The sequence below is a fragment of the Anolis carolinensis genome, chromosome 3, assembly GCF_035594765.1.
Source record: "Anolis carolinensis isolate JA03-04 chromosome 3, rAnoCar3.1.pri, whole genome shotgun sequence".
In the NCBI taxonomy this organism is placed as follows: domain Eukaryota; kingdom Metazoa; phylum Chordata; class Lepidosauria; order Squamata; family Dactyloidae; genus Anolis; species Anolis carolinensis.
The window spans coordinates 260,429,609-260,457,034 of record NC_085843.1 but is presented as its reverse complement, the minus strand read 5'-3'; the positions used below and the strand labels follow the sequence as shown (position 1 = coordinate 260,457,034).

The window sequence follows — 27,426 nt, the reverse complement described above, 5'->3', positions numbered from 1 at the left end:
CCCGTCTCGTAGTACTGGAGCCAGAAGGCTCAACCATAACACTATTGCTCCAAGTCCTATTCTCTGCAGCAGCAAAAAACAAACTTGCGCCATCTTCAGTATGGCAGCATTTCAAATATATAACCCCTTAAAAAAGAATTAATTGCAAATTGTGTGTGGGTGAAAATTTGATACAGCATTTGCCTTTAAATAACATTGAATCATAGAGGTGGAAGAGACCACAAGAGCCATCCATCCTGTCCTACTCCTTTCTGCCATTCAGGAATACACAATCATAGCACTTCTGAAAGATGGCGATCTAACCGATGTACACTAGAGTCTCACTTATCCAACGTTCTGGATTATCCAACACATTTTTGTAGTCAATGTTTTCAATATATCGTGATATTTTGGTGCTAAATTTGTAAATACAGCAATTACTACATAGCATTACTGCGTATTGAACTACTTTTTCTGTCAAATATGTTGTATAACATGATGTTTGGGTGCTTAATTTGTAAAATCATAACCTAATTTGATGTTTAATAGGCTTTTCCTTACCCCTTCCTTATTATCCAACATATTCACTTATCCAACATTCTGCTGGCCCGTTTATGTTGGATAAGTGAGACTCTACTGTATTATCGGGAAACAAAGCATTTGTGTTTTTTTTTTCTTTTTTAATCTCTGTGATTTGCAGGACTCTGAGAATAACTTTGTCTGTAACAATAACTTCCCATTTTAAATTTGTACACAAAATCTAATGTCATATACATGATGTAATTCAGGAGGAAAGAACCACTTGACTTCCAAATGCATTGTACTCTCAACATCTTTTACTCTATGTGCCATATTGGCTGGGACCTGTGGGAGTTGAAGTCAAAACACTCTGCCAACCAAAGGTTCTCTGTTCCAGGTCAAGTTCTTTTCCTGTTTGTCATTTTCCTATGAACTTGCAGGATCTGCGGGGAATGTGCTATCCTTCAGTGAGACTAGAGCACACCAGGTGGTGCAGCAGAAGGCTGAGCAATTTATGCTTTATAACCAGAAGCAGCTCACAAGGATCTACCCATCTGCCTACCGGATTGACTCCAGCAATTTCAACCCTTTGCCATATTGGAACGTTGGTTGCCAGCTGGGTGAGTGATACAGTATATTCTTTGTGTGATGCATGGGCATGTGGATCTGCCTTTTCTTTCCCCTGAAGATGCTTTTATTTATTTGTGTCTACCTGGTATTTTCTTTAGTTGGAGGGCAAACTGACTACAACTACGGTATTGTGTTGCTTTGCAATTCATGTACGAGGAGTTCAGTACTATTTTTGGTGATACACTTGTAGAGTAGGATGAAGGAGTACAGTTGACAGAAAGACTCTGTGAAGGGCTCCTTGGGGACCTGGAAAAGTAAATCCACTAATCCTGGGCCCTTTCCATTACAAAAATACAGCAATAAAAATCCACTTCTAGTTGTCATGGCTGCATCCTATAGAATCCTAGGGTTTTTATATTTATGATTTACAAGAAAATTCCCTATAAACTGTAAATCTTGGAAAGCCCTAAACTATCAATTAAATGGGATGTAAATTGAACAGTTAGAATCCAAAGATTAGGCAGGATTAGTAGAATCAGTGCTATGTGATTTGTGGCTGTCAATAGGGTGACCATGGTGAAGAAACAAAGTTATTGTGCCCACTTCTCCAATCATGCACAGAGCGTGGGGGAAAAATACTTTTTCATTATATCTCAAAGAATACTGAACCCGGTGTGGTTGCTACTGGCTGGAGAGTCCTGGGACTTGTAATCTCAAAAGTAACTTTTCCAAGCACTGCTTTCAGATGCCAAAAGAACCCTGACTACATGGCATTATCCTTTCACTTGGCACTATTAAATATTCCCATTTTTCATGATGAACCAATGGAGCAGATAACTACCTTGTCTCTCACACAAGGGCATTGCATTCTCCACCTGGGACACAGCAGTCATGCCACACAAATCAGTCTCGGCTTCTTCTACATACTTGGTTCAATTCCATTTATTTCTTTGAAAATCAAAAGCCATTACAAGTAGGATAAACCATGTCAAAGGTAGCATTGATTGTCTCCAAACTGCATTGACTGAACTCACTTTTCATTGAAATATGCCAGGCTTGTCATGACTTATTGATTTCAACAGGAATAATGTGCAATTATCTTAGTTTATGTATGGCATAAAGCCATATAGCTTTGTTAGGTGCCAGTGACGTTTATGCATAATAAATAAAAACCTTGCTCTCTCCACAGTGGCATTAAACTATCAGTCTGATGGCCGAGTGATGCAGTTAAATCAAGCCAAGTTCAAGATGAATGGGAACTGCGGATACGTCCTGAAACCTCAGCAGATGTGCAAAGGTAGGGCTGTGCAGTGCATTGAATCTGCTGTTATACATTGAGTATTTGAGTCAGCTGCATTATATTCATTTGTTTAGTAGACATTCAGGATGACAGTGAAACAGTCAAAGAAATAGTCCTGCAAATTGGTTGAAGAAGAGGACATCAGTATATAAAATAAATTTAAAAGCATTCAGAACCAGATAATCCAAAATCAGAAGCCGCTTTGAGTTTCCTATGGGAGAGATATAGCAGGATATAATAATAATAATAATAATAATAATAATAATAATAATAATAATAATAATAAATACCATCAGCCTGCGACCAAGAACTGGTGGGATCACAAGCCAGAAAAAGTTACAGAGATTGAACATGTCAAGCTACTCTGGGACTTCTGAATTTAGACAGACAGAGTGTTGGAGCACAATACTCCTGACCTCACGATTGTGTTAAAAAACAAAGTATGGATTATCAATGTTGCAATCCCGGGGGACAGCAGGATTGAAGAAAAACAACTGGAAAAGCTGACATGATATGAGGATTTAAAGATCAAATTGCAAAGACTCTGGCACAAGCCAGTCAAGGTGGTCCTAGTGGTGATCGGCACACAGGGTGCAGTGCCTAAAGACATTGGCCTGTACCTAAACACAATTGGCGCTGACAAAATTACCACCTGCCAGCTGCAGAAGGCCACCTTACTGGGATCTGCACGCATTATTCGCCGATACATCACAGAGTACTAGACACTTGGGAAGTGTCCGACATGTGATTCAATACAACAGCCAGCAGAGTGTCTGCTGTGGACTCATCTTCTTGTGTTTCAAATAATAATAATAATAATAATAGTAATAATAAATGAAAACAAAGTAAATGAACTGAGCAGACTTAAGCTGCTCTAATAATCTTTGCACATGTTTATTACTGTGAATTTTATCTTTGAATATATGTCTGATGAAGTTTGTGTGTGCAGTTCTTGGTGTGAATTGAATTGGCAGACCAAGATACCCTGGGAAACTCAGACGTAAAACATCAATAAAAATAGTAAAAGTGGAAATTACAGAACAGTTAAATTATTACATCACTTTGTTCTTTCATATGTTGTCTGATGTTTGCTTGCTGTCTTTAGAGTTGCATTAGACATGAATCTGCTGTTCCTTTCCACACTCTTTGCATCTTTAGGTACATTCAGTCCCTGTTCTGCAGATCCACTTCCTGCTTTTCCTAAGAAGCAACTGATTCTCAAAATTATCAGTGGACAGCAGCTACCGAAACCTCCAGATTCCATGTTAGGAGACAGAGGAGAGGTAAACGATATTGGTGATATAAAGTTTCACATAATCAAACTTAGTTGCGTATCTTCAGGCCATTTTTTACCTATGGTGACACTCAGGCCACCCTATAGCAGGGTTTTCTTTGCAAGATTTGTTCAAAAGAGGTTTCTCATCATTTTCCTCTGAGGCTGAGATAATGCAACTTGCCCAAGGTCATCCAGTGGGTTTCATGGGTGAGTGGAGATTCAAACCCTGATTGCCAGTCGTAATCTAGTGCTCAAACCACAACACCATGCTAACTCCAAAAAATACGAAAAAGGCATTGTTAGTTTCCATTATTTTTCATATGAATAGGTTTGTAGCCCACTGCATTTTAAGAATATCTGTGTCACATGTTTACAGCCACTCCGTTAATTACAAGAAAAAACTGTAGGAGGACCAACAGGGATAATAACAATACTCATAATAATAATAATAATAATAATAATAATAATAATAATAATAATAATAATAATTATTATTATTATTATTATTATTTAACTGCCTTTCAAGGCTTTAGGTAGTGTACAACATAGTTAAAATACACAATTTAAAGCATAAAACCATTAAAACATATATATTAAATGATATAGACATAGGATTAAAACACATTAAATCAGTCATACTAATAAAATATCAATTAAAATTCATAGTTTAAAATTGACCGGGTGGACCTGCCTTAAAATATATGTCTTTAATGGTGTTTTAAATTCTGACTGCTCATTTAACTGTCAGAGCTCCTCTGAGTCTTGGAGCAACTGATACAAAGGTCCTCAGGATGATGGTTGGGATAAACACCCCGCAGAGGACCTAATGTCCTAAGGAATGGATTATACAGGAGAAGGTTATCCTGTAAGGCAGTATTTCCCAAACTGTGCTGCTCCAAGTGTTTTGGACTTCAGCTCCCAGAAATCCCAGTCAGTTTACCAGCTGTTAAGAATTGTGGGAGCCGAAGTCCAAAACATCTGAAGGAGCAGGGTTTGAGAAACTATGCTGTAAGAACCAACACTTTATAAATTCCCTTGTCCAGCTTCTCTTGTAGGTTCGGGCAGTGTTACATTTAATTGTCCTGGTTGTGCTCTTATCAATATATAATTGTAATCTAATTTAATAATCTGGTACAGTTGTAAAACTGCTATTTTAAGTGCTTTATAAGATGGATGTAACTGATTTTTTGAAAATTTGGATTTTTCTTTTTGCCTCAAGCAGATAATCGATCCATTTGTTGAGGTGGAAATTATTGGGCTACCTGCCGACTGCTGCAAAGACCAGACAAGGGTAGTAGATGATAATGGTAAGAGATACAGTATGCATCCTCATTTGTAGAATGTGTTTGTGCATGTTAGTGAATGACGAAATGTGCATAGAATAAGTGATAATCTGAGCTCATGCTGAACTGATTTGTTTTGGGGAATATCATTGTTTGCAGGTAGACTTTTGTGCTTTCATTGTTCGGTACAGCATCTATAAAAATATCCATGCCAAGTTGCTATGTTGCCTGTGCATAAATATTTCCAGCAAAAGAGCGCAACACTTCAGTCATCAATGACAGCAATATGTCATGTTGGTAGTATCTAACATTCATTTAAGCAGATATGGTGAAAATGATTGACTTAAGACAGCTGTTACAAACAGCAAGTACTATAAATAACAAGTAGAGCATATACTGGGTAAGAATTTCATCCGTACCAGATTTATTGAAAACGTTAGTACCAAGCAATCACTTAAGCCTCTCCTGAAGGAAGCAGGTGACATTTTGCTCAAAAGCAAGACCAATAGTTCAGAACATATAATTGGTTTTTTTTGCAACTTTCTACTGATTTCTTTCCTCCATCAATGTCAGGTTAAAACATAACTGCTACTTTTAAATTCCGTTCTTGGCAATTTACACATGCATGCATCAAAATATTAAAATATCAGAATGTTAAGAAATGAAGAAGAAGATTTAGACAGAGAGTTAAAGCTTAGTAATGGAAATTCTAGGCATAACTCTTCCACATAGAGGCTAATGAACAGGCTTTTCCCCTGATAGCTGCCCATCACACGGTTGTGTCTAGTGGCACCAAGAAAAGGCTCTCCAAGGATAACCTTAATAATTGGGCAGGAATTGCTAATACACATTTTAAGGTGTATTACTTTGACTGTGAATTAGTGTTTGTGTTCTCTCAAGTTAAAAAAATAGTTTTTTAAAAAAAGAATTCACATTTTCCCACTTTCATTGCATGTCCTGCACCTTTAACCCCAGTGAATGTGGAGGCCCTACTCTACTTGAGGATTGCTGCAAATAAGTCTGACGGGGATTTAGTATGTGGGTAAAATTGTTGCTTAATTTTTAAAGGGAAGACAAAATGAATCATAACAGGGAAGGCTAATTGTGTGTGTGATGCCACATTCTTCAGCTATTTGTCTTTCCCAATCCTCAACTAGGATAGATCCCTTGAAGAATTTGCTAATTGAACATTTAGCTCTATTTCTGAAATGATATCGTGAAATAACAATCTCTAAAGATGGCTTTTCTTCTTTGATTTTGACTGTTCATCATTTGCTTTTCTTAGGTTTTAATCCTGTTTGGGAAGAAACACTCAGTTTTACCATTCACATGCCTGAAATAGCATTGGTTCGGTTTCTTGTCTGGGATCATGATCCTATTGGCCGAGACTTCGTTGGACAAAGAACAGTTGCCTTCAGCAGCCTTATGCCTGGTTAGTCCAGATTATTTATTTATTTATTTATTTACGACATTTCTATCCCGCCTTTCTCAACCCCAGAGGGGACTCAAGACGGCTTTACATATAGGCAGCTATTTGATGCCTTAAAAACAATATACAATTAAAATGAACATTTAAAACAGAATAAAATACATTAAAACAATTAGAAACATTTAAAAACAATATATCACAATTAATCACATTACCCACAAGCATAATCCGGGCCATTCCTATAGTCATTGCATGTCTTTCCATATCTAACTATCTATCTATCTATATCTATCTATCTATCTATCTATCTATCTATCTATAGCACAAGTTCTGCACAAGTTCTCCAAAGGCTCGGTCGCAAAGCCACATTTTTACTCTCTTACGGAAGGTCAGGAGGGAGGGGGCTGATCTAATATCCACTAGTATTCATGCAAGGCAAATTGGGCTTCTCAGTTGTTAGACTGATAAACCTAGTTAACTCTCTGAACTGTTAGGAAAAAAAGATATGCCAATGCACAAAGTATATAGCAGATCTTCAGAATTGTTATTTCAGTTGTCCAAAAAAAATCTACTCTCCCATAAAAGGTATTACTTTTAAATCATGCTCTCAAGTATTGACACAACGACATTGTATGACACAGCAAACAAGATAGATATGCTGGATTTCATATCACAAAATCACAAGTCGAACACTTCCCAAGTGTCTAGGACTGTGTGATGTATTTTCAGATGATGCGCACAGATTATTATTATTATTAGTCCAGTTTTAAAAAAAATTTTTTTTACAGGAAACACATAATTTAGTACTACATTACAACCCCCTATCTGCAGGGGATACATTTTTGGATTTCATGTAGATATGCAAGACTGTTGGTAACTGCAAACACTAATGAAATTAATGACCCATGAAGTCACAATAGAAAATGCCTGCAGAGGACACATTGTGTTGGAAATGGATAACTTAAACCATAGATGTCATACTGTACAGATAAAATGACAGAATACCTCAGCCTATAAGTTTGTTGAGTAGAATGGTCATCAATTTAAACACCTTTGTTCTAAGTCCTTGAAGTGTAGACTTGGCAGTACAAAGGATATATGTTGGTAGATGAGAGAAAATAACATACTTTATTAGGGTTGGAAACTAAGTCTAGACAACTCTGAAGGAATTATATGTGGCAGACTCTGTGATCTGGATTGAAAACATGGTGTCTGTTGTTTTACAGTCATTCAAGCTTGGGAGTTTGAGATCTGTTGCTATTTCTACCTTTCCAGACTTCAGTAGTAGAGTATTCTTTAGCTGTTTCCCCAATTTAGGGTTGCAGTAAAAAAAAGAATAAAAGAGATTGTCAATCTAGCATACAAGCCTACCTAGTTTGAATTTTTATGCTTCAGCGTTATGGTCACTTATGCCTCAATTTACAACAAGAATGTCACCCCATGCTATTTTTATGGCCTAAGAAGAGGCACCTCCCAAAACCACAACAACAATATTTAGCTGATATAAATTTCATTTACGGTGTGCATAGTAGATGTTCTCCAGCAGTGACTTCTAACAATTTTCCTTCTGATTTCAACTGTAAAATGAGAAAACCCCAATGATAAAATGTATCATTGTTTATTGTCAGCAAGGCAAAGTGGCCTACCAAAATGACACATCCCTGGCTGTCAAGAATGAGTAGCAGCAATCTATAACCTTCTCTTCTTCTGTTCATGCAAGAAGACAGGATTCAATTTATTTATTTATTTATTTATTTATTTATTTATTTCCATCATTTCTACCCCGTCCTTCTCACCTGAGGGGACTCAGGGTGGCTTACAAAACTGGCAATTAATGCTGATACACTATAGAACAAAAATTAAAACATGAAAAGAGTTAAAACAGTTATAATATACAATATACAAAGTTTAAAACAGTGCAAAATGCTTATGCCATTCATCCACCAGACCTTGAACAAAAACTGTATTCCAGACCAAGTCGAATCCAGTAGGGACTTATTCTTCCATGCATTATTCCAATGCTTCCATTTTCATTAGAATTCCATGTTACTTTCAGATGTTTGGAACTAGTATTTTTTTTAGATTCTGGTTTGCTAAGTTACTTTCATTAGAGCAAGCACCAATTTCCTAAATTAATAAATAATATCTAACCATGGCTTGTTCTGAACACAGGGAGAATGTTTTCATTTTTTTTTTTTACATTAGTGAAGCAGATGGCAACTTTACATGACTCTGAAGCTTGATGGCTCTAATTCCAGCCACCTAGACGTGACCTAAACTAGGCCTGCTACTTATTAACCTATCATATGTAGCTTGGTATGGGTAAAAGGATGTTAAGTAAAATACTAATCACTGGGTTTCACTCTCACCAGGCTATCGTCATGTGTATTTGGATGGACTAACTGAAGCATCTGTATTTGTTCATATAACCATCAATGAAATTTTCGGAAAGGTAAGACTGGACCTGTTGCATTTCTGTTGCCTATATTGTTGCTGCTTTTATTTTTAATTTATCACAGATATTTTAAAGGACACACTTTTTTCCTCCTATAATCATTCTCCTCACTCCCCCCCCCCCAAAAAAATTGAAGAATGATATATGTTAAGCTTGTTTAAACTACTCCATAATGACAATATTGGAAGGGTATTGCTATGAGGTATATAGTCTGCTGCTTTCAGGTGCGGTGGAAAGTGTAGCCTCATCTCAAGCATTGAATTAAAATCCCATAGCCAGTTAAGATAGCACTTATATATGTGAAATGGGAAGGAGTGGATTACTTGATTCTTTCAGCGTCAGTGTATTCAGGGTTATGTGAGTGGAGAAGTGGCATTTGAATGGCAATGTTGCCTTGATAGGGGAAGACGGGGGAGGATACACAGGTGTCTGGAAGAGAAATACAATACATAGGTCCTTGTACACTTTACTTTCTAGGCATGGAGTGATCAGGACTGGAGTGCTGGTGAATACCTATGAATACCTTTGGCAACTTATGGGTGTGGAACTTCAGTAATTTCTTATCACAACTATACCTACTTTAACAGTCAGAGTGTTGAAATTCAACTTTCTGATTTTTCTTCAGATGCTAATGTTGTCTGAAGAAGTTGTTTACATTGTACAGGTTTTTACACTGAGACAATGGTTTAGAAATAAGATATGGTTGTTTGTTAGTCATCATGCAAAAAATGTATGCGCTGTACAAAGTGGCATAATGCAAGGCATGTGCGCCTGGATGGCTTCTTCCTTCCTGAACAAAATATGATGCCTGAAGTGCTAAATGTTTTTCTTTCCTTTTCCAAAACTTGGTAAAGCATTGCCGAAGGTTTTCATGGCCGGAATCACAGGGTTGTTGTGTGTTTTTTGGGCTGTATGGCCATGTTCCAGAAGTATTCTCTCCTGGCGTTTCGCCCACATCTATGGCAGGCATCCTCAGAGATTTTGAATGAGATTTTCCTGCTTCTTGCAGGGGGTTGGACTGGATGGCCCATGAGGTCTCTTCCAGCTCTACGATTCTATGATTCTGGAACATGGCCATACAGCCCAAAAACACACACATCCCTTGGTAAAGTATGTATTTTTTAAATTTATAACTCTGAATTCCCACAGCAGGATGGCCAATGGCTAAGAGGGGATGCTAGCAGTTTGTAGACCAATACAGTAACCTAGTTCACCTTTTATTTTCTACTTGATCTGTCTTCCCACAATAGCTTGCAGAATTTCATTATTTCTTGTAAATAAAATTAACAGATGCTGTGTTTGCAAATTGTTCACAATAAGGGGAACCACTACTACTTCTTTGTAAGGTTTGGGAAGGGAAAGGAAACAGACACTCTTGGGCAAGAATAAAGCTGTATGGCATGCATTTCTCAACAAATTTCTGGAAATAAATGGCAACACTTTTAGCTAGGTTTCTGTGTGCTTGCTTTAAGAGGCAGATTTTTTCTTTGCAGCTTAGTTTGAATAAATTTTAATGCAAAGCTTGCTGCTATTAACTCATTTTTAACAATATATTTATTTACTGTATTTATATATTTATTTTTTAATTATTACAACATTTGCATCCTGCCCTTCTCACCCAATGGGGGACTCAGGGTGGCTTACAATAAAATATATAAAATATACAATTTTTCTCACCTCTGGGGGGGACTCAAAAGTGGTTTACAAAATAATAGTGACAAAATTCAATGCCATACATATGTGTAAAACCAAATCATATATCTAAAACAGTAAATATATAATGATGCATTAGAATCGATAAGACTATTAAAGATGAGATAAAAACAACATTTAGACATTAAGAAAAAGCATTAAAACGTCTAATATAAACATTAAAATTGCATGATCCAAAATCGTAAGATAGGAAATTTTAAATTTTGCTTCTAGTTTTATAAAGACATGTTCATGAATACTTTTTCTTAATGTCTGCCTTAAATGAATATTTAGCTAGGACATGACTCAATGATGTAGCTCACACTTTGCTTGTGGGGTTCAATCACTGCCATGTCTTGGTGCTGTTGGGTACAAAGACGGAGCTAAGAGAGACCAATCAGAATGCCCATGTTGCTGCTTGCCAGTTTATTTTGAATAGAGATAGACAACTGTGGTGGGCACTGAAGCTGATTTTACCCTGTGTGCATGCTGTAGGATGAACCCCTTCATTTTTGGGTAAATATCAGAGTTAAAAATACTTTTGGTCAATACTTCTTGGCCTCTCTTAACAATTTTGGCATTTAATTAGGCAAACTTTGACCAATTCCACTGATTCCCGGAAGTGGAAATTGATGTTTTTTTAAAAGGCATTTTGCTGCTCTCCACAATTGGAAATGGGTTTCAGATTTCTTGTTTGGGTCTAGATCAGGTCAGGGTATATGGAATAAACTTCCCTCATATGTTCTATGGCAGGAATTAAGAGCAATTACATTTATTTAAAAAAGAAACGAGTTTTAAATAGCATTTATGACCTTCTTCAGTTTGGCATGGCTAGTCAGCCCTTAGAGTTAGATGTTGCCAACCCATGTGCCAGCCTGGGTGGCATAAAACATCCTGCTAGTATGTTAAAGCTAACTGTATACTGTATTATAATAATAGCAGAAAGGCAAAGTGGGAAATATGTAACAGTGAAAAATGATTTTTTAAAAGATTGGAATGAATACACTTGAAAAATGCATGTAAACATTTCAGAAAGTAAAGGATAAATTACACAGTTTGGATTTTGTGGTTTTCCAGACTATTTTTCTTCCTTAGAGTGGGCATTAATCTTTTAAAATGTATTGCCACTTGCAGTCTGTTTTGCCTAACAGTTTGATTGTTCAGATTGTGACTGTCAGTCATATTAGCAATGCTGCACTATTTAGGACAGAGGGGTGCTGCATATCTTATGCTCAGTTTGTAGATACAGACAGTGCTATTAATTGAATCTGTTTTGGTGAGCATAAAGAATGCTCAATGTCTCTATGCCCTGGAGATATTCATCTGTCTTAAGGGGCATTATCAATTCCCTACCATACCGTGCTACAGCAGTAGAGGAAAGAATTCCAGCTGTTCTCATTTTTTTATCAAGAAGTATTTTCAGTTGTTGCAAAATACAACAAAATCCACAGAGTGTTACCTATACTGGGCAATGAAAATGCGTCATGCAAGCATTTAAAGCTTACCTTTCAATCTATAGATTAGAGCAGAGTTTCTTAAACTGTGCTCCTCCAGATGTTTTGAACTTCAGCTCCCACAATTCCTAACAGCTGGTAAGATGGCTGGGATTTCTGCGAACTGAAGTCTAAAACACCTGGAGGAGCAGAGTTTGAGAAACTCTGGATTAGAGAAATGGTTCCAAGTTTAAAATGTAGGGTACTGCAAAAATCAATGATCGTTTGATTGGGGGGGGGGATATTTATATTTAGAACATTATCTTCTCTGTCTTGCACGTATGAAAGAACATTCCCTGTGATGAAAATGATGAATTGCACTACTACTATATTTATTTATATTCCGCTTTCATTTCTAAACTGGAAATCAAGGCAGCATGTAGATTCAAAACAGATGAAAACCTTCTTAATTGTAAAACAACTCAAAATGTAATGTGGTATGGGGAGAGAGGCTCTGAGATAGTCCATCTTAGTTATTTCTAAAGGAAAGTTTGAATTTCCCATTCTTTTAAAGGACATTGAGCTGACTAGACAGTCATGCACCTCCTCTTTAGGCTGGTTTCCATATGTAGTGTATCTCATGCAGATGAGCTGAAGATAGCTGATGCTGTGTCCATTTAGAGAAAGTAACTAACTCTTCACCTGATGCACCCTCAGTTTCAACTTCCACTTTCTGGATGTGCTTGATGTATGTGCACACACATGTATGCATGGGCTTCCATTTTTCAATTATTGGGATAAAACAGATTTCCACCCAGAAGTGAAGGTTTCACTTTGGGCAGTGAAGGACCCATGTTGCTGCCCACCCCAGGAATACTAATCTACATGAAAAAAGCAGTGAAATATCAGAACCATTCCAGTAAAACATTGAAACTAGCCCCATGTTTCGGAGTTTTTGGGAGTTGTGGTCCAACACGCTTTGAGGTGGCAGCTTAGAAGTAGCTGATCTGTAAAGAACCCTGGATGTATCACTTTGTTCTGTTGTGACTGAGCTGTAGAAATTAGCTCGACACATCTGCCTTTCTTTGCCTTCCAGTGGAGTCCCTTAATCCTCAACCCAAGTTATACTATCATGCACTTTCTAGGAGCCACTAAGGTAGCTTTTATTTAGCATGCATTTCTGCACTTGCTGGGCAACCATTTTTGCTTTTTATAAGAGTCATTTTGAGCCGCATGATCTGTAACTGCTGTGTCGCTTCATTTCCCATCAAAAATTTCAAATGTTGTGTTGCTGCTTTGAAATGGCCCATGTCATAAAACTCTGAGCCTTTGGGCAGGGCAGTCTCTCACTCCAGGACATTTCTTGCAAACTTGTCATGTGTGATTAGGAAACCTCTTATAAAGCTCTTTAACCATCTTGGCAGACTGTCTTCCTGACAAAGAGATAGTCTCTCATACGTGCATGAATTCATGTTGAGTGTGCTTGTTCTCTCCAACTAGAGGTGGATTTGTTTTGGGTTGGTAATCGTTTGTTTGCTTGCTTGTTTGAGGTTTCTCTTGACTCAACCCTCAGATAATGTGCACATTCAGCAATTTAGAAATGTGTTGCTGTAAAATAAGTCCCATTTTCAAAAACCTGTAGTATTTCCCTCCTTTTCCTCTTCCATTTTATTTTTCAGAACAAACAACTGATAGGACTCCGAGGGCTTTTCAACAAGAATCCCAAACACAATACTGTGGAAAACGGTTGTCTTTATGTTCGGAAAAGGTCAATTGGTGAGCGTATTCTCCGGCGCACAGCCAGTGCTCCAGCAAAGGGCAGGAAGAAGAGCAAAATGGGCTTTCAGGAAGCCACTGAACTTAAGGAGAGCGTATCAGAGGTGACAGACCTGAAGGACAAGGATGGAGTCCTAAGACGTACAAGTAGGAGCTTACAAGCACGTCCCATCTCCATGCCAGTTGAGAAGTATCTTCTGAGGGGTTTGCCATCACCAGATCAGAAGGCTACCACCACCATGGATGATAAAAAAGAAAAAGCCTCTGGTAAGTCCCTTCAAAAGGTGTAAGATCTATAACATATTTATTGACTTGATTCTCCACTCTGAAAGATGTTATGTTCATGTACATTAGTTCATCCCATTGAATTCAGTGGGACATATCTCTAAGCCAGAGTTGTCAAACTTGTGACCCTCCAGATGATGGGTCTCCCACTTCCAGAAGCCTTAACCAGCTTGTCCAATGGCCAGGAATTCTGAAAGCTTGTGTCCAAAAAACCTGGAGGGCCACAAGTTTGACACCACTGCCCTAAGCCCAGTGTGGAAGTTATGCAGCCATCCAAATATAAAATTGCAGCTTGTAGCAGCTATATCTAGCATGGACAGTCGTGGGGCATGCTGGTTATTGTAGCTCAACAACACCGGGAGGCTACGTGACAAGCAATACCTGACTCCTTTCTCTATATTGTGCCAAGCTGTTCAAATACAAGAACTACCTCCTTATTCTAGTAAGAGGCATAATTCTAAAGAGGGGATTTTCCTACCATTTCACAATCCTGGCAGCCTTAAGGGGTGCATGCGCAGATGTTTAGCAATTGGGAGTCCAGAATTTCTGGACTGAAATGACTTTATTCTGGTTAGTACTCTTCAGTACAAAATGTTTGATTGCGTGGTTACTGGTGTGGCTTTCTCATCTATGATGTTTGGTGCCAGTTGAATTAAAGATAAACACTTGTTTACCTGCCTCATTTTAATAAACATACACATAGGTTGTGAGAATAAAAAATGTTTTCCAGTATTAATAGAGATCTCAGTATTAAAGTGTAGCTGGTCTATGATATGTGGAAACTCGTCAAGAGTACGGAACTCTATTAGTACAGATACTGTGACAAACATCATAAAAGCTTCTTTGTAATTTTCAGTTTGGATTTGCATATAAATGCAACATCAGATCATGGCATTTGTTAGATATGAAAGACTACCTGATTTCCTGATTTGATTGTTTCTAGAGTGACAAGCAACTGAAACCTTTGTTTCTTACCATATTGCAGCATACCTCAGTTAATTAAATCTCTGTTTGCAAAGCTTCTTTTAATGAAGGCTTTTGGGTACATGCAGCTAAAAGTGGATTCTTTCCCATTCTTCCCCCCACAGTGGAAGGAAAGAGCCTTTCTGTGGTGCCAGCCACACATCAGACTTTAAGTTGTAGTTATGAAATAGCTCCCTATGTGTAAGATCAGCAAGACATGAACTCTTTAAATTACTAACAAAGGTTTGTTAGAATTAAAATAAATGCATTTATGCTTTGAGCAGATTGCCTGTACCCATCTAGAGATAGGGAAAGAAACTAAAAAGAATTAACTCTTTGTGTTCTGATTTTCAGTGGCCCACATTGAGTCTTTCAACATCATCCCTAGAGAATTGTACTTAATTCTTTAGATTGCTACAGTGAGATCTATGTGATAAAAGAAAAAGACAAGGCACACAGCCTTGCCTTTTTGAAGAAGCCTTGATGTGGTCTGCAGAAAACTCAAAATGTTTTTGTTTATTTATGCAAGGCTCCATGACCTTGTTGTTTCATTTCACACATCCATATTATTAATTTTAAATATTTTTTTCTGAAATTTCTTGGATTGCTCTTTTTTGTGTGGCATAGGAACTTATCCCTATTCTTTCCATGTTATTTCTCCCATGGATACAAAATTTTCTGTTAAAGAAGTAATGCCCAGGAGCACATCTACTTCATTAACGGAGGTATGCCTGTACATCACCATGGCTGAGTGAGCCTTCAAAGTTCCTTTACCTTTGTACATCTAGAGCTGCTTTCCTCGGCTTGACAAAAGATATGTCTAAAAGTATTCAGAGGACTAATGGTTTATTAATAGAAAATTCAACACATTTCAGCCTGTTTATGTTCTTTAATTCTTTTTTCAGAGATTTTTAACTTCAGAAATTTCCAGGGAAAAACTGGACAAAAGTGTGAAACTTTTAACTCCATGTTTAAAATTAAATTTCAAAAAGCTCCTGAAGAAGGCCTTGGAGGGCTTATAAAGACTAACATGTGTTTTTTAAATTAAAATCATTCTGGTTTTTGTTTCCTTCATTTTTAAAAAACTAGTTACCTTTATTTATTTATTTATTTATTTATTTACAGTATTTATATTCCGCCCTTCTCACCCAAGGGGACTTAGGGCGGATCACATTACACATATAAGGCAAACATTCAATGCCTTAACATAGAACAAAGACAAGTCAAACACGGGGCTCTGGGGCTCTGACCTGGCCTCGAACTCTTGACCTCTTGGTCAGAGTGATTTGTTGCAGCTGGTTGCTCAACAGCCTGCTCCACAGCCACAGAATTGGACTACAGCTCCCATCATCTCAACATCTAATCATTTTGTATCTACTGGCTAGGGATAATGGAAACTGTTCTTAACAAAACTAGAGGACACCAAGTTAAAGAAGGCTGCTAAAAGGAATTAATTAGATCATTTAACAAGTGAAGGGTTTTTCTTTTAAGGGATTTGCCCTTTAAAAACTTCAATCTTTTTGTATTTGGGGTTGGAGAGCAAATTTTCAGTATATCACAAGCAGAGGTCATCTACTGATATCCCTAGAAGGAGAGATTCAGTGTCAAACTTTGTGAATGCAAACTTCACATTTTTTTTTGTAATTGCTTAATCTAATTGCCATCAGATTGTGATAAATTGAAATAACCATAAACAAAGAAATTCTGATTTATTTAATATTTTAATATTTACTAAGCTAAAGCCACAATAGAACCCAAGTGCACTTGTACACTTTTCCATTTCACTACCTTGAACTTTCCATCTGTGCTTTCTTTCCTTCTAATGAGAAAGTAATATTGCTTGTTTGTTAAAGTATGGAACTGCAAAGAGACCCTATATTTTTCTGATAAGAATATAATAGAATTATATTACTGAGATTCTGCTTTTCAAAAAAAATCATAGCTGCCTTGCCTTATTAGAGAGTATACAGTGCTCATAAAGACCATCTTGTTTCACAGCAGTGTTTTAACTGTTTAATTCAAAGCCATCCTTTTAATTCATAGGTACAACCCATAGGCTGGGTGTGCAATTAGGGAAAGCTAGAGAGCCACATCATCCCCCCAGGAGACCTTGGAGGCTTGTACTACACACCACATTTTCAATCATCCAGTTTTTATTAAAATGCCTTTAATTTCTCCCAATATTATCTTGCAAAAAAACAAAACCCCAACAACATATAGGCAATGCGAAGTGTATTTTCACCATTTTTAGGTCCATAGGAGGTATTTTTTAGAAACATTTAATCACTTCTGATTAAATTTTTAAAAGGTTTCCTCTAGATCTAAAATGGTCAAAGGGACTCCAAGACATTGCAAACATGTCTCCAAGGCCCCTACACATCAAATATTGACAAACATTTTCTGGACTCCTGAGAGGCAACATATACAGTCATGAATGACTCCATGTGCCTACCTTTTGCCCACCCTTGCCCTAGACAGTTATTTTTAGCCTCTATGTTCCTCATCCCCTGCATCTATATTGTTACTTTTGCTCTTTTGCTGGTGGGATGAAAACAGCAATGCTGGATTTCTTGGTGTGAGAAAGGACTCTAGGTCCTAGAATTACAAGTATTCTGTTACAGGCCTAAATCCAGTTGTAGTTGTCTCAATTAGATTAGATCAATTACATTGGTAGTCAGCCTTTTATATATCCCATATATTCATGTATAAGCCTAGAAATTTTAGTCAAAATTGTTCCAAAAACCCTGGCTCAGCTTATCAGTGGGTCAATGTGAGTGCTGTACCTTATAAAAAGAACATTCCCTTTTCTGAGTTGATTGGCAAAAGGTAAGATCTTAGTCTGTCCCAAGAGAACTTAAAAGAGGCACTGTCCATCTCCACTCTCACTTCCGTGACACCTTGTCTGGCCTTTTTGAATGCCTGGGTAAGATAATGGCCAGGAGTGGCTGGCCCTCTGAGACAATATTGGCATTTCCCCCTCTCTACAGAATGATCTTTGACTGCGGGTCAAATCAAAATCCATAATTTTAGCCCCCAAACCTGCCTTTGGTTGACTTATGCATGAGTATATACAATAAATCACATTGATTCAGCAAGTCCACTTTGCTTGGGGCTAATAGTTGGATTTAGGCCACAGAAAGAAACAAAATGTACCTGTAGAATGGGGAAAAAATCCCATTCTTTTGATGGATATGTGATATTAGAAAGCCTCCTTTTCTGTGAAGTCCTAATATGGGAAGTGTAATTCAAACGTTCTGATAAGCATGCCTCTCCTCTTTGCAGATGGTGTTTTAACAGAGCTGTTTTGTTCTGTTTTTGTTTGCCATGCTTCTTTGTAGTACAAATCTGAATAGGAATACAGCTGAAGGTAATGCCACATGTTCAGAATATGGTACCTCATTGACATTCTTTACAACAACTATTACATCGTGCCTGTGATGATGTAATAAAACATTAAAGAAAATCTTCAATGAAGTGCTTCCAATTGCATTTTCCCTCATTCCTTTACATCACATGGATAATTTGTACTAAGCTTGCACAACCCCATAATTAAATCCTCTCACAGTCGTGACCAGTTTCACTTTCTCCATTTGTTTGTTTCCAGGCAAAATAGTCATATGCAGCATATCTAACCAATGTTTTTGTTTGTTTGTATGTAATGCAATTTTGCAGGAAGTGAGGACCACACACATTTGAACGAAGCAATTTCCTTTTCTGAGAAAGATTCATCTTTTATTGCATTTGTACCTTCATTTGAAAATTTTGCTCCCAAGACTGATGATTATACAACTTTACATGCCTATGAAAAACCAGATGGCTTAGACTTTGTGACTGGCATAGCTGAGACCTATTTCTCCACTGAATATTGGAGGAATAATCTTTCCAGTGCGTCTGTTCACGAAAAGAAGGAACCTGAAAGTGAAGAGAATAAAGATCTATGTTCTGTGGATCAAAAACTTTGGGAGGGTGCAGAAAAGCACAAAACAGAAGCCAGTAGTTCTGTTCCTAAAGAACACAAGGAGACTATGATCAAATCTCACACACTTGTCAATAGCACTATTACTAATTTGTCATTAGATGACTCATTTTCTTCTGCCTGTCATGATGTCCAGGGCTTTCATTATACACCAGCCATACAAGATACTGACATTTCTCACCTTATCAGTGAAGTCTCTTTAACTGATGAAAGTGATCTGAGTAGTTCTGTGTCAGCACTGATAGATCAGGCTGATGTCACAAGTGGTCAGACTAATTTGACTATTGTATCAAGTCCTCCTGAAGTTGACAAAAAGATTTTTAATGTGAAGTCTACACATTCACCACATATGGTTTCATGTGATCAGAATGAAATGCTTGGTTGCAAGTCACCTAAGGTAACGCAGGTTGAATTGCCAGCATATTCAACACCAGAAATGACTATAATAACAACACCTGTGACAACAGAATGTTCTCTGTACACAATTATCCATGAGGCTCCTCTTTCTCCAACTTCTTCTCTCCATGTTTCAGCAGACAAACTTGATAATGAAAATACAACCCGCTGCGTGGAAGAGCCTAGTACTGTTTCTTCCTGCATCTCATCTGTCACTCAGCTGAAATCAGACCCTAAAAGAAAGTGTCGAACAAACTGGGAATCTTTCAGTGATAGTAATTCCTGCTTTTCAGATGCCTCTGACTTGGAGCGTACAATATTTGCCCAGTTCCCACCTGCAAATTCTGCAGGCAGCAGTTTAATGGAAGTTGATGGGGAATTACAAGACCTCTTGATCACTACCTATGAATATAAGAGGGAAGACATGAGTCAACTTGCTTCGCCTTTGAGACTTAAGCATAATCAAGACACTCTGTATCATAGCAAAGCCATCTGTGAACATCCCTATAGTGTGGACATCCACAGTGCCAACCAAGTTGAAGATGGCAAGTTTAAAAATGAGAAGACACAATATTTTCCTTACTCCAAACATCAAAATGGTGATATTTTGTACAATAATTACTTTCAATTTTCAAACACACAAAATGAAGTGTTAAACATTTCCCAAACAGCCAATGTGTCCAAGAATGCTCTACCATTGCCTTCTTTCCCAGCTCAGAAACAACCAAGTCCTTGTAAATCCAAAAGTCTTGGAGACCTCACCTCAGAAGACATTTCTTGTAATTTTGAGAGCAAGTACAAGTATATTAGTAGGGGTTTTATTACATCTGGCATGAAGGACAAAATGGTGGCTACTCTGAAAGCTAAAAAACCTCAGACTACTGATTCTCTGACAGAACAACTGCGGAAACTAGTGTCTTTTGATCAAGATGATAGTTGCCAATCTTTCTGTTCTCAGCAAAATGACGATTGCCCTAAAATGCTGGTTCGAAAACTATCTTCCAGGAGTCAAAGCAGAGTGCGAAATATTGCTAGTCGTGCCAAGGAGCGACAAGAAGCCAGCAAACAAAAGCTTTCCAACACTAGCAGCAATGTAGCCGGGGTGGTCTTTCGAAATAAGCCCTCTATGACTCCTCATGTTATCAACAGACACTCCACTGGCTCTTACATAGCAAGCTATCTGGAAAACTTCAATGCAGACGATGTAGAAAGTCGAGGCGTCCCAGAAGGTGCATGCACATCATTGCGTTTTGGATACAGTGATCGGTTTTGTACAGATGACTCTCTTTTAGAGACCAAGCCAAACGAGGATGATAAACCAGAAATTTATTTTCTTCTGAGACTGTAAATTGTATAAATGCACATCTTCATTGTTTACAAGCTTTCCCACTGAATGAAGGATTATCAATAAGCAATGTAGCCATTACCATTCAAATAACTTAGAAATTTATTTTTCTGTTGTTGTCATGAATTAATGCATCAATTTCGATCAAAGATAATGTAAATAGATGTTGTAAAAATTCTTTTCAGTTTTTTTTCTCTTTTTTCTTTTGGAGACAAACAAGTTGGTTATGGTTTGCATGACATGTATGCAATAGATGTCATTCTGTATTTGCAGTGCATGTGCAACAATTTGATATAGCTATGAGTCACCTCAAAATATTGCACTGACTGCAACCTCTGTCTTATTTCCCGAATCATTAGCTAATTCTAATGATTTTAGAGTAGTTACCTTATGATTCCCTCTTTCAAGTATGTAATCACATGTGTTCAAATGGGTTTTTTGATGGAAAAAAATAGATGGGAGAAAATAAGTATTCATATTTGGTCTTAGAAGATAGTGAAAATGATAACCACTCCAAAATAATACAACAATATGAGCAGTAGTGGCTGAATGGCTTCCATGGCAGTCAAGCGGTCAGTTCATTCTGGGTGTTCATCCAAACTTTAAAGCAGCCATCTGGATACCGAGTGTCCTCTCTCCAAAACATATTCAGTATCATGGACAGCTTCCTTAAAGTTTGGACTGAAAATAGGAATAGATACCCCATCCTGCTGATGTAGAAACCACTAGCTGTCATAAATACAGATGAGGATACAAATCCACAAAGTAAGCTGAAAGGTGTTTGAAATGAATGATGCATCCTAAACTTTTTTAAAAATATTAAAAGCAAGATCTTTAATTTTCAAGAACAAAGATGAAATGGAAAAAACAAGGTAAGCAAGGAAAAAGGCAAACCAGTTCATGGGCATGTGAAACAATTGAAATGTTGTGGTTCTTTTTCGGTTGGGGGTGTATAGTGAAAATCCTCAAATCCAGAACCCAGGGTGTCTTATATTCATTCTGAGTGCCAACTTGTTTCTCTTCAATAATGGGAATGTTCTGAACATGCATCTTGGAATTGAATGCTTACCTGACACTCATGACAATGCGGCAGCTATGATTCACAGAAAGCAGGCTTTTATTGCTGTTTTGCTTCATGTGTTCTGTTTAAGTGTTTTATTATATTTTACTTTAAATACACTTGTAATAATCCAGATCTGTGCACAATTACTAATTTGCAACACTGAACAGTAACTTTACATAGCCATATCAATGCTTCATGTATTTGGATCTGTGTATGTGTATGTGTATGGAGTATTTGGTTGTTTTCATGTTAGTATCGTTCATATATGTTTTACTATGTTTTGAGGATTATCTCTCTTTGAATGTCTTCTGAAGTAGCATTTCAGTTCTCCATTCTTACAGTGACTGTATGATTGTTTAAACTATGTAATTTCATCTCATGGAACTTGGAATATTAATCCTACTGTTTCACAGCTAATGAATTAATGCTGGCAGATTTCTGAGACTATCATTTTATTTCTAAATAAGGGTAAATAACTTGTGGCCCTCCAGATGTTAGACTAAAACTCCCATGATTCCTTACTTAGACTGTTTTTGCTAGGGACTGATATAAGCTGTAGTCCAACAACATCTGGAGTGTGTCAAGTTGCTAATTCCCTTTTTAACAAGTTTATGCTTATATCCTGTGGCTACATAAATAGTATTGCAGCAGTATCTGTTGACAGAACCCAGTGAAATATCAAGAAATGTAGGATATGATCTTAATGTGGGCTCAACAGAATGCCCACATATTACTTTCTATCTACAGAAATATCATATTCAGCAATAACAATATATAGACCCAGTACAGATGTAACTTCTACGATTTTACAATAATATGCTAAAAGCTTCTTTGTTTTCCCCACTGCATGATTTCTCACTTCTTTTCAGCACTTTCATTTGGCCATGGTATACAATCTGTATCAATGATGTAACCATGCTTAATGCTAGCCATCGTTAATTCCACTTATAACCAGTGTTATCAACAAGGTTTGGAAAACCCAGATCAAACCCTTATTTTAAGATAATATTAACAATGGTATGCACTGATTTGAATTACAAGTACATTTGTTTATCTTTAAATCCTCTGTGTATGGGGTGCAGAGAGAAAGAAAGAACTCCAGGGGAAAACAAGGCGAGAGGAAGGAAACACCAAACCTAGGAAAGTTGCTTGCCATTCATGGAGGAATTATGTCTTCCTATCTTTTTCTTTCCCAATAAACCTTTTACATGTCTCTGGGGCCTATGAAATATCAATTTCTGTTGTGACACAAAGTTGAAGCTGAAACAAATTTTGCTTTCTCTATGTTTGTTCCATATATTTGGCTATGAATGTAACTGAAATGTGGTAGCAAAGTGGTATACACTGAAGCCACACTCACTCCACAGGCAACTGAAAAAGAAGGTGGGCCTTTTGTCATTCTGTGGCTCTGAGATAAGGGCTTTTTCTATTTTCTGCTGTGGAGGAGGGGAGTCATTGTAAAAGAACCCCTCCTTTCAAACTGTCCCCTGATAATTAGAATTGTGCAGTTTTATCCTATGGGCTGTGTTTACAATGTGTGTTGATGCATTTTTGTTATGTGTAAAAGACATGTACCTAATAAATACCTCTTATCTTTTGTAATACAGAATGTTATTTGTATTCATGGAAGGGGAAAAATAAAATGTTAAGCACTCCAAGTGCATGTTTTAAATAATGAAGTAAAGCTGAATAGTTACAATTGTCCCCTCATTTGCTTTTCTCAAAGAGTCAACTCTTCCTATTGAATGATAAGAAACAAATCTATAGAAAGCCCTGATTGGGTGAGCGGGTGGATTGTGTGTGTTTTCACTATAGATAATGTAGAAGCATCAAGTATTGAAATCAATTAGCACAAAATGGCTTGTTCTTGACCTAAGAGGTATAGTAAAATGGACTGCACCATAATTTGTTCTAAGCATTATTGGATACTAAGTTTGGATGTATACTGATAGTCATAGTTTAATTTATTTTTTGAAAAATTATGTGCGCACACAAGGTGGCATCATTTTATTTCTGCATAAATAGGTTTCAGGTAAACGAATGGCACATATTCTCCCTTGTATACAAAATGTGGAGAACAACTGAGTGTTAATTCAGCATTGCAACTGGTCTTGGGACTTTTTATGCACTGTGCTGCTCCTGCTGGTAGTAATATTTCAGTTCTATGTGTAAAAAACACGACCCCTTTAAAACAACTTAAATTCGGTAAACTTGGCTAAACTATACAAAGTTACTTGATTTCTCATCTTGTGCATAATTCATGTTTGTGTGTTTACATCTGAGATGAGGAACTAAAGATGACTTTGGGAAGACTGACCAACGGGAAAGGGTTGTAATACAATTCTGATTTCTAAAATGTCAATTGCTCCTTCAAGCATAATTTTAAGGTTTGAAAACATGGCATTTCCTTTTCAAACAGACAAACAAGGTGGCTTGAATTCTTTGCAGAATTTCATAGTGGATTATTAATATGACATTCGCTGGCTCTTTCATAGGGCAACTTATCTATCATCTTAAGTTCATTGCCATCATGTTGTATGTCTCTTCCAAGCACCTATTGATATTTAATCAAAGTAGAGGTACAACATGTCCTGAGTCAGAATATATGAAGGATAGAATGAACATTTGATTACTACTCAATTAGGGTCAAACTTTGCAGATCAGCCCTCTTAGGTAACATTTACAGGAAGAAAATAGCACCTGGAACTTTTTATTCTTAGTGCAGCAACATCTGCACATTTTGTGAACCATACAGTGCAACTTTTCAAGAATAATGTGTTTCTTTTATGCTTAAAAAAAGCGTGCTGCAAACAATGTACTCTTATGTACATTTTAAAAGTTGTGTAACTTTGATTGTGTTACTTTAAGTTGCAGTTTTTTTAAAAGCTATGCAACATTCTGATTCATATTTTTCCTTCTCTCTTTGGAAAGCTCCACAGCTTCCAGTGTAACATATCATTTTGTTTTATGATTTTCCTCACCCTCTTTTAAAAGAATATAGTAGTAGTAAAGTTTATTATGGGCAACAAACAATAATTTTCAAAAATGATGATGGAACCAAGGCAGTTATTTATCATGTTACTAGCCTTCTATCAGTTACCTAAAAGGAAAACTATTTGGATCATGGATACCAGAGTTATAAGTGAAGAGAGATTGAATTTAAAGCTCTAGATCACTGTTGTGTTTTAGCCCACCTTTCTGAAAATAATACTGTAATATCTGATCACAAGCTCTTTACTGCTTTCGTTGATCTCAAATCTGCATTTGATGTGGTTTCAAGGAAACCCCTACTCTCTAAATTACAAACTACTATTGATAAGCTAACTGGTGCCTAAATATCTTAAAAGCATTTCCTCCTGATCTTGAAAATTAAGCAGGGTCAATCCTGTTGAGCTCTGAGATGGAAGACTACAAATGAATAGCAGGTAGTATGGGCCATATTTCAGAGGAAGGAACTGGCAAAACCACATCTGAGTATTCCTTGCCTAAGTAAACCTTGGTAGTAGCCACATGTTGTTAATATAAGGATTGATAATGAAGGATACCAAATACCTATCTAGTCCCACATTGTGTATATTCCCTGGTCAACCAGTTGTTTATGGGGATTTCAGAAGAACATGAAACCTGCTACACTTTGCTGTTGTCTTTTCTCATGTCTGATAATGCAAAATACAAAGATCCCTGCTGTGTTCTGTGGAAGTGGAAGATGGACATCAGTGGCAGGTAACTTTCTTTACCAGTGTTGAGTCCTTATGTCATTTATAACCCTGAGAGATCCTTACTGTATTGCAGAATGTCTTGCTATACAATTATTTTATCACTAGACAAGATCAATGTGGACACATTCAGTGGAATATTTTTTGTATAATATTCACATAGTTTGGACTTTGCTGAGGGCAGGGGAAGGGTGAAAAGAAAAAAGAAGTTTGACATCTTGAATAAGGTCTATTTGAGAAGAGACCTTTCACTTCAAAAAAGATTATGCCTTCAGAAACTGGATTTGGCCTTTAAATAGAGTTTATGCTAGAAGGTGCAGTTGATGTTTAGTGCTGTGGATAAATGACAAATACGTCTCTTCCCAGCGGGGTTTGAGAGCCCTCTGGCCTGACAAGCTTCAGCTTATGCGTCTAGTGATAAATCACACAATGATTGTGTAAGCTGCTTAATAACAGGAGAAGGGGATATCTTGCTTTCACACTTATATGTTGTATATCCCCAACGAATCCTTCTGTCCATTAGTGTTGAAGAATGTTGGCATTGTTTTTGAATAAAACAAACCAATCTGAAATTAAATACTAAAATTTCCCAGACTAATGCTTGGGTGAGGTTGCATTTTTTAAAATAGATGGCACATGTGTCTGAATTTTGTACTGCAGTATTTGCACACAAAAAAGTGTTAATACAACAGTTTTGGGAAAATATCACAAAACAAGTAGATGAAACTATACTGGTCCAAGTTGTTTCACTCTCAGGGAGAGAAGCAAATGTTCCCTTTTCCCAGTAAGTAAAGGCTTCTCTCTGATCTGTCTGCACTTTTGAAAAATATTCTGTTTAACCACATTTTTCTGGTCTGAATTGACTCTGCAGTGATCCAGTTAATGCCACACATATCACCAGTCTTTAATTCTTCACATTATTTTTAGCCACACAGCCATGGCTGCTCCCTCCTTACTTTAATGTCATGTGTGTGAATATATATATTTCCTGTTAAGTGGGGATGTGCTAGTAATGGTGTGGAAGCATGAAAAGACACATCTTTTTAAACAACAACAACCATGCCAGCAAACCTAAAATTGTACTTACATTTGCACCAGGAAAGAACCACTTCCTGGTAGGAATGATCTAGTTATTGCTTGGCCCAGGTCTCCTCCCACCAACTGGTTCTGCTGGCTATTTAGTCATTTTCCCCAATTTCACAATGATGTGATATCAACTTGAAGGGTTGGCCACATGCCAAAAACTCTGAATTTCCTGGAAAACCAGACAGTAAAAGATAAGGCTTCTTAAATTAGATTAAAGATCAAAGAACCATATTTTAAGCAAGTCATCAAGAAAGTCATGTGCCCGAACTGAGGCGCCTACAAGGTGAGTAGTTTTGTTTCCATCTGTGTAGAAAAGCTATCCATCATCTTGTCCATAAAATTAGGGCTAAAAAGCCAATTAAATTCCAAATAATGATTCAGCTAGAATGTACACCAGTTCCATATTGCATTGGATTGCCTCAGTTCAGCTCCAGGGCAGATCAGCACAATTAAAAAAACTTAGGTTGATCTGACTTATCAAAACTTAGGAGAAAAGCTAGACATCATGTCTCCAATGCAACCCTATAAGGAAAGAATCAAGGAAGTGAACTCTATGATTCTAGGACTGTCAGCCACAGTGCTTATGGGGATGAAGAATTATATGAAGTCATAGAAGATATATATCTTCTTTTTCTGGGTCAGCAGGAAATAATGGAGGAGGTTAATGAGGGGAAGGTGATTTTTGACTTCATTGAGCCATCCTTGTTCTTTTGTGCCTTTTTTCTTTGATCTAGTTTTTAAATTAATCTGTGTGAGCTAGGTAACAAAATCCACTCCTCCGCCTTCCCATTGTCCGTAAAGATTGTTGTTACTTAAGGGTTAGATGGAAGGTAGACTTTTGAAGCCACCATAGAAAAGATAGTACATAGTCTGGGACCTCCCAT

At 37.2% G+C, this 27,426-nt stretch overlaps 1 protein-coding gene across 7 annotated transcripts in view; it reads left to right on the top strand.

Annotated features, from left to right (window-relative positions):
• plch1 (phospholipase C eta 1) overlaps positions 1-27,426 on the top strand; it is a 218,679-nt gene that overhangs the window by 129,693 nt on the left and 61,560 nt on the right. For 3 of the 7 annotated variants that reach the window (XM_062976686.1, XM_062976687.1, XM_016992034.2), the window contains 9 exons: positions 939-1,118; positions 2,258-2,365; positions 3,527-3,651; positions 4,867-4,951; positions 6,213-6,359; positions 8,729-8,808; positions 13,033-13,092; positions 13,616-13,979; positions 18,633-23,443. In XM_062976686.1, the coding sequence (XP_062832756.1) occupies positions 939-1,118; positions 2,258-2,365; positions 3,527-3,651; positions 4,867-4,951; positions 6,213-6,359; positions 8,729-8,808; positions 13,033-13,092; positions 13,616-13,979; positions 18,633-20,680 (3,197 nt within the window). In that variant the 3' untranslated portion in view covers positions 20,681-23,443. Of the gene's footprint in view, positions 1-938; positions 1,119-2,257; positions 2,366-3,526; positions 3,652-4,866; positions 4,952-6,212; positions 6,360-8,728; positions 8,809-13,032; positions 13,093-13,615; positions 13,980-18,242; positions 18,328-18,632; positions 23,444-27,426 lie in introns of those variants that run through there. The other 4 variants (XM_062976691.1, XM_062976690.1, XM_062976689.1 and 1 more) reach the window with 4 other exon arrangements.